This window comes from Magnolia sinica, chromosome 17, assembly GCF_029962835.1.
Source record: "Magnolia sinica isolate HGM2019 chromosome 17, MsV1, whole genome shotgun sequence".
Classification (NCBI taxonomy): Eukaryota; Viridiplantae; Streptophyta; class Magnoliopsida; order Magnoliales; family Magnoliaceae; genus Magnolia; species Magnolia sinica.
The window spans coordinates 21,193,825-21,207,310 of record NC_080589.1 but is presented as its reverse complement, the minus strand read 5'-3'; the positions used below and the strand labels follow the sequence as shown (position 1 = coordinate 21,207,310).

General features: G+C 39.2%; 1 protein-coding gene across 1 annotated transcript in view; it reads left to right on the top strand.

Annotated features, from left to right (window-relative positions):
- Positions 1-10,154: 10,154 nt before the first annotated feature.
- Positions 10,155-13,486, top strand: part of LOC131230225 (adenylate kinase 4) — a 53,412-nt gene continuing 50,080 nt past the window's right edge. The window contains exon 1 of the mRNA XM_058226048.1: positions 10,155-10,430. Coding sequence (XP_058082031.1) covers positions 10,322-10,430 — 109 coding nt within the window. The 5' untranslated portion in view covers positions 10,155-10,321. The remainder of the gene's footprint in view (positions 10,431-13,486) is intronic.

Below are 13,486 nucleotides of genomic sequence, written 5' to 3'. Positions count from 1 at the left end.
TCAACCCTCTAACTAAAGCGATCTCTTTCTCTCTGTGGGCTGCACACCATTGATAATAAAGAATAGATCGCTACAAAACATGTCTGAAGTTGGACACCAACCAGTAAGCCCATCTAAATAAAAGCTTATATAAATCACATTCATTGGATTATGAGATAAAAAAGCTAGATTTTTTTTCTTTTAAAGACTCTGATTGTAACCATTACAATCCCTAGTGGAAATGAAAGTTAGTCAAACTTATTTGAAAATCTAGAAAAAAAGAGCCAAAATAAAACTACCTAACGACGCCCACTCGTAAGATTGAGCAAATATTTTCAAAACAAATGACACAAAAAAAATAATCTTTCAAAGACATTTTTCAATATAAAAAATAAATTTAAAAAAAAAAAAACCTCATCAAAGAATGTTCTACAGATGAGGATTCTTCTAAAATTTTTGAAAAATTTAAAATTTTCAAAAACGCCAATGTGTGTAACATTCGAGGCATTAGGCCGTCTTTCATACTTATCGGTGGGTGCCAATGCAATATCAACAATTGATTTTGGTTTTTTTTGCTCATCGGTCTTCTCTGAGGTCATAAGTGGAACCTAAGATGGCTGACCTAACTTCCAATGTTAACTCGATCGTCCCGGAATGCAAGATGATTATGTCCAGGTTAGCGCAACCATACTTAAAGTTGTTAAAAAAGTCTATTAAAACCTAAGTGTCAAAATCAAGAGCTCGAGTGGTAAAAGAATAACTCAGGTGACTCTAATCCCGGACACTTGTATGCCAAATACACTTGTAATGTAGGAGATCCGTAAAATCGCAAAATGTGCATGCAATTGTCCGTTACAAATGACTCATCTTACAAGTAATCCTAAGGGATCGTGCATCATCGAGAACAACCTTAACATATCCAAATAGGTTATCCTCGTAAGGCCATAAAAAGCGTGGGGGCTCTAACCACAAAAATTTAGACTCGTACACACACTTGATGTACAAATGCTAATTATGGTGTGAAAGGGTTGCGATTCAATGCCCCCATAAAGCTACAAAAAGCGCAGGGACAAATCTCAATATTTTCCTCAACTCTCGAGAGATGCACGAGTTATCCCTTATCCAAACAAACATTTCGATAATGACACTTCGGTTGGATAGACTAGACCACATTTATGTCTAACCCGGAAGGTGAGGTATCCACTCACTTTGACATTCGGTTGCATCCAACCTCTGCAAAAGGGGGCATCTGTACACACCCCACTTGGGAACCGATCACTTCATGACCGGTTATGAGTGATATCGATCACTACATGACTGGTTCTGTGTGATATCGGTCACGGCAAGATTGGTTTATTTTTAGATGACTTCGGATGACCCCCGATCAAGGCACGTGTAAGGCTAAAGACATATCCTAAACACACTCATTGGAGTATATCAGCTGCCGCTAAAGCACACAAGAAGGTGGACCCAATGTTGTGCATGGCCCATTTATCACTAACAAAGAAAAAAAAATCAAATACTGCTTTCCACAGCCCCAGGTTTTGTGAAAGCTTTGTAAAACTAATTGTATGGGAACCAGCCACCCTATGGCCGGTTCTACGCATAACTAGCCACCCTATGGTTGGTTTCAGGCATAGTTGGGCATACGGTGATCAGTTCCCAGCTAGTCCACTCTAGTCGCAACATATGGCAATCGTTCAGTTGACCGATGACAATTTGTCGATCTCTCGTTGATTTGTTCGTACTAGAGTTAAATAAGCTTTGCCATTGGGCTCACCCTCAGTGACTATTTTAAGGGGTCCCCATAGTGAAAGAAAGAGGAGGGGCATATGCATAGCCAATTAAAAAAGAAAAAGAAAAAAAAAAGAGAGAGTATAGTTACTCTGAGTCAGTAACGACAGAAGAAGCCAAGAAGAAAACTCTATACGATTATTCACTGCAGGGTTTCTTTCTTTTTTGCTTTTAACCGTTTTAACTGAAATTTTTGTGTCTTTATTAGGAGCTGCTCCCTGCCTCTATTCTATCCCTTTCTCTTTCAATTGAGAGGTCAAAAGCGATGAATAAAGCCGAAGTCAACAGAGTAGGGTTAGAATTAGGAATATCTGACCATCCATTTTATAGAAAAATGGTGTCAAATCTCTCATTTTCTTTCTCACATCTCAAATCAACTCGTATTCCAATCCATACATTCCAAGCATATGACCAATACACATACACACACACATTCACCTTTTTTACTTTACTTTTGCAATCCTCTCTCCTATCTATTTTCTTTTTTTATTTTTTTTCTTGTCCGGAGTTTTAAAGTTCGTAAAGCATGACTAAATGTAATAATGTCGAAATTCTGTTGAATCCTACTAAAAATTGTAAAATCCTGTAAAGTAACGAGTGTATATTGCACTGGTAGAAAAAGGGTGCCTAACCCCTTCCTTTTTCGTAATTGGGGCCCTTAGAATTTATGGTCGCAAACCAATCACAAGAGTCACTTGAGTTGGGGAATCATACAATTCTTTGACCTTTGAGTGATGTTATAGTTTCTAGTCGGCCATAGATTTCAAGCTTCATTTGGCTAATAGTGACTCTAAGTCAAACACATTTTTTTCCTCTAAGTCAACTCCACATTCAAGCCAATCAAATCAAATCAAATCAGAAGATAATTGATGGATGGAAAAAGCCAAGAAATTGAAGGCATCATTCCTCTATGTCTTCTCTTATGCGGGACGGCGCTCACAGGTTCCTATTGGGCGCATGCTCTGTGACATGTCGAAATTCCGGATCATATTACATCAGAAACTCATGGTTGCCTAGTCTTCTCACATGTCATCCTATGAATCATCACATCTTTTCTTAGCCTCCCTTTCTTTTTTAAGCTCTCTCTGGACATATGCTTTGTGGCTTGTCAGATTTTTGGATCCTTTCACATAAAAATTTTGAGTTTGGCTGGTCCCATTTTTATATCTTCGCATTCATAATAAAATTATCCCATCCCCAAGAAGGACACATGGACACTATTTCCAACATTCACAAATATGAAGCAATATAATCGAAAATAAAAATTAAGCAAAAGAGAGAGAAGGAGAAGTGATGAATAATTTTACATATGTTCCACACTCAACAAGTACATGGTTCACACTTGATAGAGTCGACTCGACTCGATCAAATTTTGAGCTAAGTCACTAGGAAACTTGCTAACAGGTGAGACTAGATTATGATTCGGAAAGACTCATCAAGTTGGCTTGACAACTCACTTAACATGTATGACTGGGCATGACTCAATTCGAGTCACTAGCTGTGTGAACGGCTATCTAGTAAACAATTATCAAAACTAGCTAATGAAATGCATCTATAATTCTTGTCTTGCCATTCACCATATATCTAACGAAGTAATTAATTAATTAATTATTATTTCTTTATACACTCATGCTTTCATTAGCATCTATCATGAATCTAAACACTTCTTAGTTCACATGGAACCAATCAAATTGTGCCACATCACCATGCCATGCTAAGTGTGTCGAGGGCCTCGCTACCTAATTCACATCTATTTAAAATTAGTTTGGGGTAGTATGGAGCTGGTTAAGTGTGGCCTTGACCATGAGCCCACCTTGATATATCATTAGTATATCCACTCTATCCATCCATTTTTCAGGGTCATTTTCAAGTATGATATTGTTGTAGCCTGATTTTAGTCGAGTTGATTAGAAAGGACACGCATTACTATAGGGAAATATGTAGCATGATCTTTGAGGAGACTTGGAGACGCGGCCGAGAAGCTTGGTCGAGCGAAAATGTATGAAGAGATGTTGAGCAGAAATGTGCGGGGAGCGGTCGAGAGAAAAGCGACCAAGAGAATTAGAAGCAGAGTGCAATTAAGAGAAGAGGAACAGTTAGGAAAAAACGTAATAAGAGAAGGATCTAATGAGAAGCTTTTTTACTACTATAACCGCTAGAGTAATGAAAGAAACATACAAAAGAATAAGTTATACAACAGAAATCTATAAATAACATATAAAGTCTATAGAGAAAATAAACCAACACATACCCAAATCAAATATCAATCAAATCGAATCTAATTTATTAATTTATTTTATCTCAACTATCTTATGAGCACCGATAATCCAATAGTAATAGTTCTTAGTTCTTAGTTATAATTTGAATCTACGCTTATACATTGGATTTGTCTTTTATCCAATACTAAGTAGTTTTTTCAAGAGACGTATTTTTACTATTGCTCGTAACGATCGATTGTGAGTTTTTCATTTTATTTGATTGCATTAGTATTTTGAAAAAAATTAATTTTTACATAAGTCACAAAGTAATTCATCTTTAGAGAAACAACCCCACCTTCCGAATATCACTTGACTATTATAAATTTATATAAGTGGTTGAATAAGTGATTGATCTTCTCCTATTTTAGTCATACGCATTCATTTTAGGCATATAAGCCGCATATGCTTATTTTGGTGCTTAATACCAAAAGTTGATTTGATTTAGATTGAGCTGCTTTATCATTCCTGGCATGCAGTGCATTCACACGCTTGAGAAAAGATAAACTAAAGAAAAAAGAGCACCAATAGATACCAAAACTGGTCCAAAACTCAAGGGGGCCAAGGTGATGATAGCATTTTTCTCTTCATCGAGGCCCTATTGTCAGGTTGAATGGCAAATAACCGTTACGACGGGGCCTTAGGAAGTTTTTAAATGTAGGCATTCAATCCCCGTTATTTGCATTCATTCCCCATTATTTCATGTAGTGTGGTCCAGAGATATTTGTACCTGCTTCAATTTTGGGTTTACGCAAAAAAAAAAATAATAATAATAAAAAGAGCTGGCAAAGTAAATGGACGGCACAGATAGACTAGGCACACGTTAAGGTATACCAGGCCTGACGGTCAGGGCTGTACTGTGTTGGTATGCTGGGGCGTACCTAATCTGCTTCCGTGCTGTACATATACGGCCGACATCTCACATGGGCAGGGCCAGTCAAATCTCACCACGCAAGGCCTCCCTCATTTTCCTCCCTGCCTCAACGAATCCGGTTCCGCCCGGGTCGATGAAGAATCAGACCCGCTCAGGGGTGGATCCTTGATTGTTTGTCCCACCGTGATGTATGTATCGTGCATCCATCCATGCTGTTCATCTGTTTTGAAGCCCATTTCAGGGCATCATCCCAAAAAATGAAGCAGATTCAAATCACATGCGGACAATACCACATGAAATAGTGGTGATTGAATACCCACAGTTAAAAACTTTTTAGAGCCATCAGAATGTTTATTTGCCTAAGCCATCGGAATGTTTATTTGCCATCCAACCCGTTGATAAAGTCACAAAGACATGGATGAAGTGAAATATCAACTTGATACAAAACTTTTGTAGTCCATAAGAAGTTTTTAATGGTCAATCACCATTGTTTTCTGTGATATGGTCCATGTGAGATTTCGATCTACTTTATTTTTGGATCATGTCTTAAAATGAGCTGTCAAAATGGATGGACGGCCTGGATGTAAGGAACATACATCACAGTGGGCTCCACAGTCACGGATCCTATGTGGATCGGGGGATCTACCGAAGCCGCGTGCAGAAGCATCGGTTCCATCTATACGGACTAACCGGGGCCCATGGCTGCGAACCGCGCTGTGTACCGAGAGCGGCTTAGGTGAGATCCGGGATCTACCGAGGTGGTTGGCACCTTAATTGTGGGGCTCACAGTGATGTATGTACCTTAAATCCACACCGTCCAAACATTTAAAAAGATCATTTTAGGGCATGAACCCAATAATGAAGCATGCCCAAACCTTAGGTGGACCACACCACAGGAAACAGTCGAAATTGAATCTTCACCATTAAAAACTTCATAGAGGCCACTAGAATGTTTATTTTCCATCCAACCTGTTGATAAGGTCACAAAGACCTATATAAAGAGACCACATAAGTATCATCTTGATCCAAAGCTTTTGTTGCCACACAAAGTTTTTAATGGTCAATTAATAATGTTTCCTGTACTATGGTCCATCTGAGATTTGAATCTACTTCATTTTTTGTGTCACGACTTAAAAGGAGTTTTCAGTACAAATGGACGGCGTGGATACAGTCATATACGTTTAGGTGGGCCCCACGGTCAGGGGTCCCACGCACGCGACCCCATGAACCCATTGGGATTCCGAGCGACTCGCGCGAGCTCATATTTAAGAGGTGAGTCGCAGCTCACATGCCAACTTGACATCCATTGAGAGATGCCATCCAATTAACAAGCGGAATAAAGTTAACATGTACAGTCACAAAATCTAAGGATGGTCTACCAATCAGATGTCCAGCATATTGGATTGATATCCGCCGTTCATTTTTCTGGTAATAGCTGGTGGTAGAATTTCCACCGATGAACTAATAAATTAACGCAAACCTTTTAATATGCGTCGATACACGTGTCACACGCGGTTCTCCTTCTTTATTCCTTCTTGCGCGAATCACCCCACTATTTGTAGAGATAAAAACGCTACCACCTCGAGATGCGAGATAATAAAAGAGAGATGAATAAAACTTTGACGCTCTCATAGGGTACAAGGATAAATACACGCGCACTTAGAATTTTACAGGTTGAATGCAAGAAACTCCAATCAAATTGTTGAAATTGCTTGATTTAATTTAGCTGTCTTACAAAAGGAAAAGAGCACTTTCATTAATGTTGGCTGAATTCAATCAAATACAAGTCCACACAGGTAATAGATGGACCCTTTATTTAAATTTTGTGTATGATTACGACGGGTGGGCATGATAAAATCTTAATGGACTCAATATTTGATTAAACATTGGTACCCTTGCGTTGAGTTGATTGATTTAAGATTGGAGATAGAATACATTTATCCTCTTAACCACTGGTTGAGATCAATAGTCAAGTGATTTGTGAAAGAGTAATGATTAATCCTTCATCATGGATTCTTTTTGTCTAGTATATGAGGATTTATCTTTCAACATGATACATGATAGTGCATAAGTTTAATAACGGAAAATCTATATAAAAGCTGAAAATTATTATTCTATAATAAATTTTACAATATTGGCACTCATAATTAATTTAAGGGACATTGATTCATTTGTCTATCCAATCATGGACCGAGCTTTATAACAAAGGAGTTGTAATATGTGTGGTGATCGTCCGTTCATTGCTCAATTAGAAATCTGGCCTCGTGGCGAGATGAACAATGGATGGTGGATCTTCGACAAATTTGTTTGTTAATTAGTCGGAACCAAGCTTCGTTGTGAGATGACCGTTGAGGTGATTGTCTGTTTATGGTCTTGGTGAGAATCGAGCACATGGTGAGACGATTGTAAATCAACCATTCATTCGTCGTCTGATTTGAACTAAATTTCGCGACGAGATGGCAAGCGGAATCATCTGGCACGTAATAGGAAAGCCTCTACAACCTTCCATTCAAAACTGGTTGATCTTCCTTGCTGTCCAACAGTATTGTTAATAGAGGGTGGAGAGCTAAACCAATGATTAAAAAGTAGGGTCACATGGTATGATTAGTGATTAGGGTTAAACTAAAATAAAATAAAATGATAAATATCCATGCTGAATAGGTAAATAAAGCCGGGTTTGATTGTTGTTGCGTGAGGCCTGAAGCTCTTCGTGAAGTGTTGTTTATATAGGTTTATGGGCTATAGCATCTTTGCATAGCCTTTAGCATCGTGAAGTATTTGGGTGATTGGCTGTGGAAATTTCCTTAATGACTATGTGTATAAGAAATATATTTGGCCAAAGTACTTGCATTTTTAGACTCTCACGTTGAAAAGTTATTGTGGTGCTTATGTCATTTGGCTTTGGCATTGGTATATAGTAATTTTAATAAAATTCCATCACTTTATGCTATATACAAGTATGCTTTGATATGACCATAATATTTAATATAGATAGAGACTTGTTTTAACAAGACTATTACTTTTGTAGAGAATATTTTTTTATAAAACTCTGGCATTTGCTCCTCTATCATGTGTACATCTATAATTCATCTTCAAGTCATTTACACCACATGCGACATGGGTGCCATGTGATATTTTTTGAATTATTTGATATGGGCATACTAGATCAAGTGTGAACAATATTTTCGGTATGCGAGTAAGATTTCGCCCATAATTTAGCACGTAGTGACAACGTGTGACAATATCTCATTAGCCTGTGCCAGTGTGCCAAAAACGAATATAAACATTAACCAAATAATAAGTAGCAGCTCTAAATTATTTGAAATAAGGCTTTATATGAAGATGATAACTATTGAGAACACGATACCTAAGTGAGTAGTATAAATAAATTCCTGTAAAAACTGTCCTTTGGAATTGATATTAGAATTATTCATATAGCCTAATTTTGATACAATAGTTTACCAAGAGGAGCTATGTTACTCTATAGCTAACAAAGTACACCCCGCATCAGATCCAACCCGGGTGTGCCATTATGTTTTCACTATGGATCCTAAAACTCAGACCAATCCAATACTTATGTGGGCTACGAAACCGGAAACAGTGTAAAATCATACCTAGAAGTTTAAATTCTTGTGAAGTGACCTGTGTCCTACCCCTGCCTTCTCGGAACACTGACATGCAAATCTATGTGGGAGCCCACCTTGGTGTATGTTTATACATGCAGTCTATACCTTTTCTCAAATCATATTAAGATTTAAGCCCAGAAATATCCAGCTCCGACACTCGAGTAATCCACACCAACCAATAAACGTGGGTTGCTTTAAATGCAAGTTGTATTAAATGAGAATCATATGCAATGTGGTCCACTTGAATGAATGTTAGATCTGCCTCATTTTTGAGCTCACACCATAATTATGGTCCGAGAAAAGTATGAATAGCATGGATAAGCAGATACATTGAGCCCCACACGTGTCTGCCAGTTCTTGGCTAGAGACAAGTGGGGTAGGACTGTCGCCTGCTTGAATCTTGGGCTCTGAGAATCCATTCTCATCCCTCTGGTACGCAAGGGATCTGTAGATTGCGTGTCCACATCACGGTAGGCCTCAAACAGGATTTGGATGATTCTGACGGTGTATTTCCCAAGCTCACCTTTGTTATTGGATCGGCCTGATTTTTGGGTTCTGGTTGGCGCCTTCACATCTAGAATGTGGACGGTTAATTTGAGTTGAAGTATGCTACGCTTGCAATAGTGATCCGGGGTGGTTTTTGTGGCTGTGGGACCCACCGACATGCACGTGTTTTATATCCATGCTGATTTATCTGTTTTTCAGCTCTTTTTAGTGCACGAGCCCAAAAATGAAGAGGACCCAAATCTCAGGCGACGTGAAACAATGGTGATTGAACACTCACCGTTAAAATTTTGTTGAGGGCCACAGAAGTTTTGGATCAAGCTGATATTTGTGTTTGGGCCTATTTGACCTTATCAAAGGGTTGGATGGCAAATAAAAGCTGCGATGAGACCTTAGGAAGCTTTTAGTAATGTGTCTAATCTCCACTATTTCATGTGGTGTGGTCCACCTGAGGTTTAAGATCATCTTTTTTGGACTCAGGTCCTACAAAGATCCGAAAAAACGGATGTACGGTGTGGATATTAAAAAAAGTACATCAAGGTATGCCATACAGGCATGGACCCACCGAAGCCGCACACATATTGAAGAGCGTGCATAGCAACCATCATGCACGTTCAGAGCCTTATTATGTCTTTCTAAGAAAGTTAGAGGGCATTTTAGTCATTCTACTCTCTTAGCTTTGAAGTATTGCTGGCGGATTAGGTAAGACCCCGATCTAATGAATTGGGACCCTGACTGTGGGGCCTGATGTGATGTATGTGACTGCATCTGCACCGTCCATCTCTATTGAAAGTTCATTTTAGGTCATGATCCAAATAAAACTAAAGCATATCCAAATCTCGGGTGGGCCCAATATAGGAAACAGTGTAACTGACCATTAAAAAGTCACCGTGGGCTACAAAAGTCTTGATCTGACCTTATGAATACGTTAGATGGCAAATAAACATTCCGGTGGTCCATGATGTATTTTAATGGTGAGGATTCAATCAATACTGTTTTCCAGTGGTATGGTCCATATGAGATTTGGATCTGCTTCATTTTTGGGATCATACCGTAATATGAGCTTTCAAAACGATTGGATGGTGTGGATTTAAGGCACGTACATCACCGTGAGCCCCACAGACAGGGTTCACACCTACCTCGGTGGATCCACGGTCTCACCTAATCCGCCCCCTCGCAGGACCGTCGCGGTATCTGCCGCTCTTCAAAGCCCCAAAACCCTGCGATCGAACTTGGAGAGAGCGCGCGCGCGAGAGAGAGATTTGCAGGAGAAGCGAAGAGAAGGAGAGATGGCGAGCTCCGCAGATTTGGCTGAAATCCCATCCGTCGATCTGATGACGGAGCTCCTCCGCCGTATGAAATGCGCCAACAAGCCCGACAAACGCCTCATTCTCGTCGGTAATCTTCTGAAACCCCGCCTCATCTCTCCCTTTAAACGCCTCACCCATCAAGATGGAGTTTTTGGGTTGATTTCGACATCAAATGCTTTAGATGCATATCCCCCCCTTTTTTTTCAATCTCTGGGTTCCATCATTCATGATTTTTGTTGTTGTTGGTGTTGTTGTTGTTGTTGTTGTAGTAATTTCCTTAAAATGGTTGTGAGCTGCAGCTGCATGAGGTGTCTATTGATTAGTGGGTCTGTTGTAACATGTGCTGATAGTTGCTTTTTGGTTTTTAATTTGTGCCATGGAGTTTTTTGGTTAATATTGATTTCAAATACATTCAGTTGCCGTTTCCTCTGCTTGTTATTATTTATCGTTGTCGTCGGCATCATGACAACTTTTGTCGACTTGTCGTTGGTTGCAATCTACGTCCGGCTGAGATTTCTCATATCTTAGTGGGTTTTGCTAATGCATGTCCCAAGGGTTTGCATCCCATATTTTATTTTATTACGGTGAAATTCAACATCAAAATTCTTTGAACTCATGCTCTGAAATCTGTTGCTTTGATGGTCGTATTTGATTGCTTTTGGGTATTGGTTGCTTTAATCTGTTTGCCAGCTGCAGCTATATGAGATTACTCATTTGCTTAGTGGTTTTGCTCATAGATAGTTTGCAAAGTAGAAATTGGGTTGGGACTGGTAAGTCACTGGTTCAGGTGGTCGTAGGACTTGATTTGTCATCTTCATTGTCATCATCGAAGCCTTCTCCAAACTAATTGGGGTCAGCTACACGAATAATGTTTGCTATTCCTCTCTATCAAAGACTTTATCTTCAGCAAGGTCTTCCGTAATGGTTACGGTGGCTGAAATGGCCACTGTTGTTACTGTTATGATATGGGCTGTAATGGCTGTTACAACCCCTTTTTTTTTTTTTTGAAAAAAAAATGGTTTTGGAGCGTTATAGGGCTGTTACGGCTGGTTTTTTCTGTAATGGCCGTCTTGAACCAAAACCAGCCCAGGTTTCCCAACCTAGTCACCTAGTAAGTGATCAGTTGAGTTGCAAAGTGATGTAGAGCGGGTCGCGGACAGTTTCATTGCCAAGATGGATCAGAAAAGGCCCGGTCGACGACAGAAGTGATCCGGACCATCGGACCTTAGATTGGGCGTATCTCGCAATTCGGAATGAGTTAGCTGACGTAAAATATATGATTTTGGGGTAGAACGAGCTACTTTAGCCAACCAACCCAGCTATGCCGGGTTGCGCAGCCCGGAATTGCGAAAAACCCCTTGATCGATGGTCGTTTCCCTGTTTTAATTTCGTTTTTACTATAAATAGTAAGTTTTAGTTTGATTATAACTCTTCATCCGTTGGGCTTTAGGAGTTGCGCCCAACGTGAAAAGAGCTTAGAATAATTAGGGGAACGGTTTGGTGAAGCCAAATAGGACACTTACTATTTTTGGCCGAAAACCTTGCGCACTAGTAGACATCACGACCGTCTATAAATAGTAAGTTTACTATTTATAGTAAGTCGCGGATTCTAGGAGTTTGAGTTGTAGTTTGATTATGATTTCTTTCCCATTGCTTGATACCCTTATTTAAAGGGTTGTGAACTCGTTTTTAATCATTCATCAATCAATTTCGAATTTATTAGAATTTACTTCTATTTTCTGCTTTCTTTCCTCGTGGATTCGAGAAGTCTCTGTGAGGAGTCCAGAGAAGTTCCGTGGATTCGGAATAGTTATCCTCTTGAGGAAGACGGTGCTCGACCTCACGTCCTCCCCTGCGTCACAAAGGGTCCGAGGTTAACCAGCCCTCACTTGTGAGTTTTCTGTGCTTTGTCGATCTGTTATAATGAGATGGATCCCTTTTGGAGCTAAGCTGAATTATTCGATCCTTGACCTGATGATATGCATATCATCCTTTTGATTTGTAGTTCTGCAGGTGGGGTTCATGGATTAGTGATCTAGATGGTATTATAGTTGGTCTAATGGGACCAGTAGTGGAGGTAGTGTGCCCTGAAAGTCTCCTCAATATGATTATGCTAACCCTTTGATTAGCAGCCTGCAAGTAGACATTTGAGAAAGGTAATATAGTTTCAATCCACATTCAATTGAAAAAAAAAAGATTGGATGGCTAGGCTCTTCCAACTTCAACTTATGGTCCATGTTGTGGCTTGTCAGACTAATGGTCTGGATCACTCAACCACGGACCCCACTAGTAGAGACTGAAAAGTCAGAGATTCTATGCATATCCTCGGTTTGAGGGTCTCATAATCCCTCGAGGGACTAATATTTGAAGGCAGTTTTTGTCTTTTCCAACTGTCCTTTCACAGGATGTTTTTATGTATGTTGAAACCAGTGGGACCTGTAAAAATCTATAGTTTCATGATTTTGGATGAATTCCACCTTTAATATGTACTTCGGGATTGTTTTTACAAACATGATTTTTAAATGAATGCAAGCTTATGTTAATGTGGCCTTTAACCACAAGGAAATTCTAGGCATTAACGTACATGAATTTGGTTTTGATTTGGTTAGATATTGGTTTTTATAATGGAACTCCATTCTTGTTTTTCTTGTCTTTTGAATCTTTCAATTGTGCATGTTAAATATTAAATGGACCCATTTGTGGGCTCTTTGGTTTGTTTGGGCTTAAATGTATGTTTTGGGTAGTATTTAGGAGCATGGGTGGTTTGCATTATATATTACTTAAGCAAGGAGGTTACTATTGTAATTTTATCTCTTAAACAAGTAAGCCCTAATAAAATAGAGAGTTGGCCTCCATGGGGACGTGTTTGGGCAAATTAGAGCAGCCATCCCCCTCTCTCCTTTTCTCTCTTCTCTCTTTTTCTTTCTTTTCTTCTCTCTCTGTCTCTCTGTCTCTCTCTCTCTCTCTCTCTCTCTCTCTCTCTCTCTCTTTTTCTTTCTTTCTATTAATCTCACAAATTTGACATGATATCATAGCTAACTTGTGTGTGATTCTATATCAAGTCTCTCCCATTTAAAACCCTAATATATAACATCAAGTCTTAGAGGAACCCTAGTGTGTTGATTGGACCTTATAAAAGAGTGT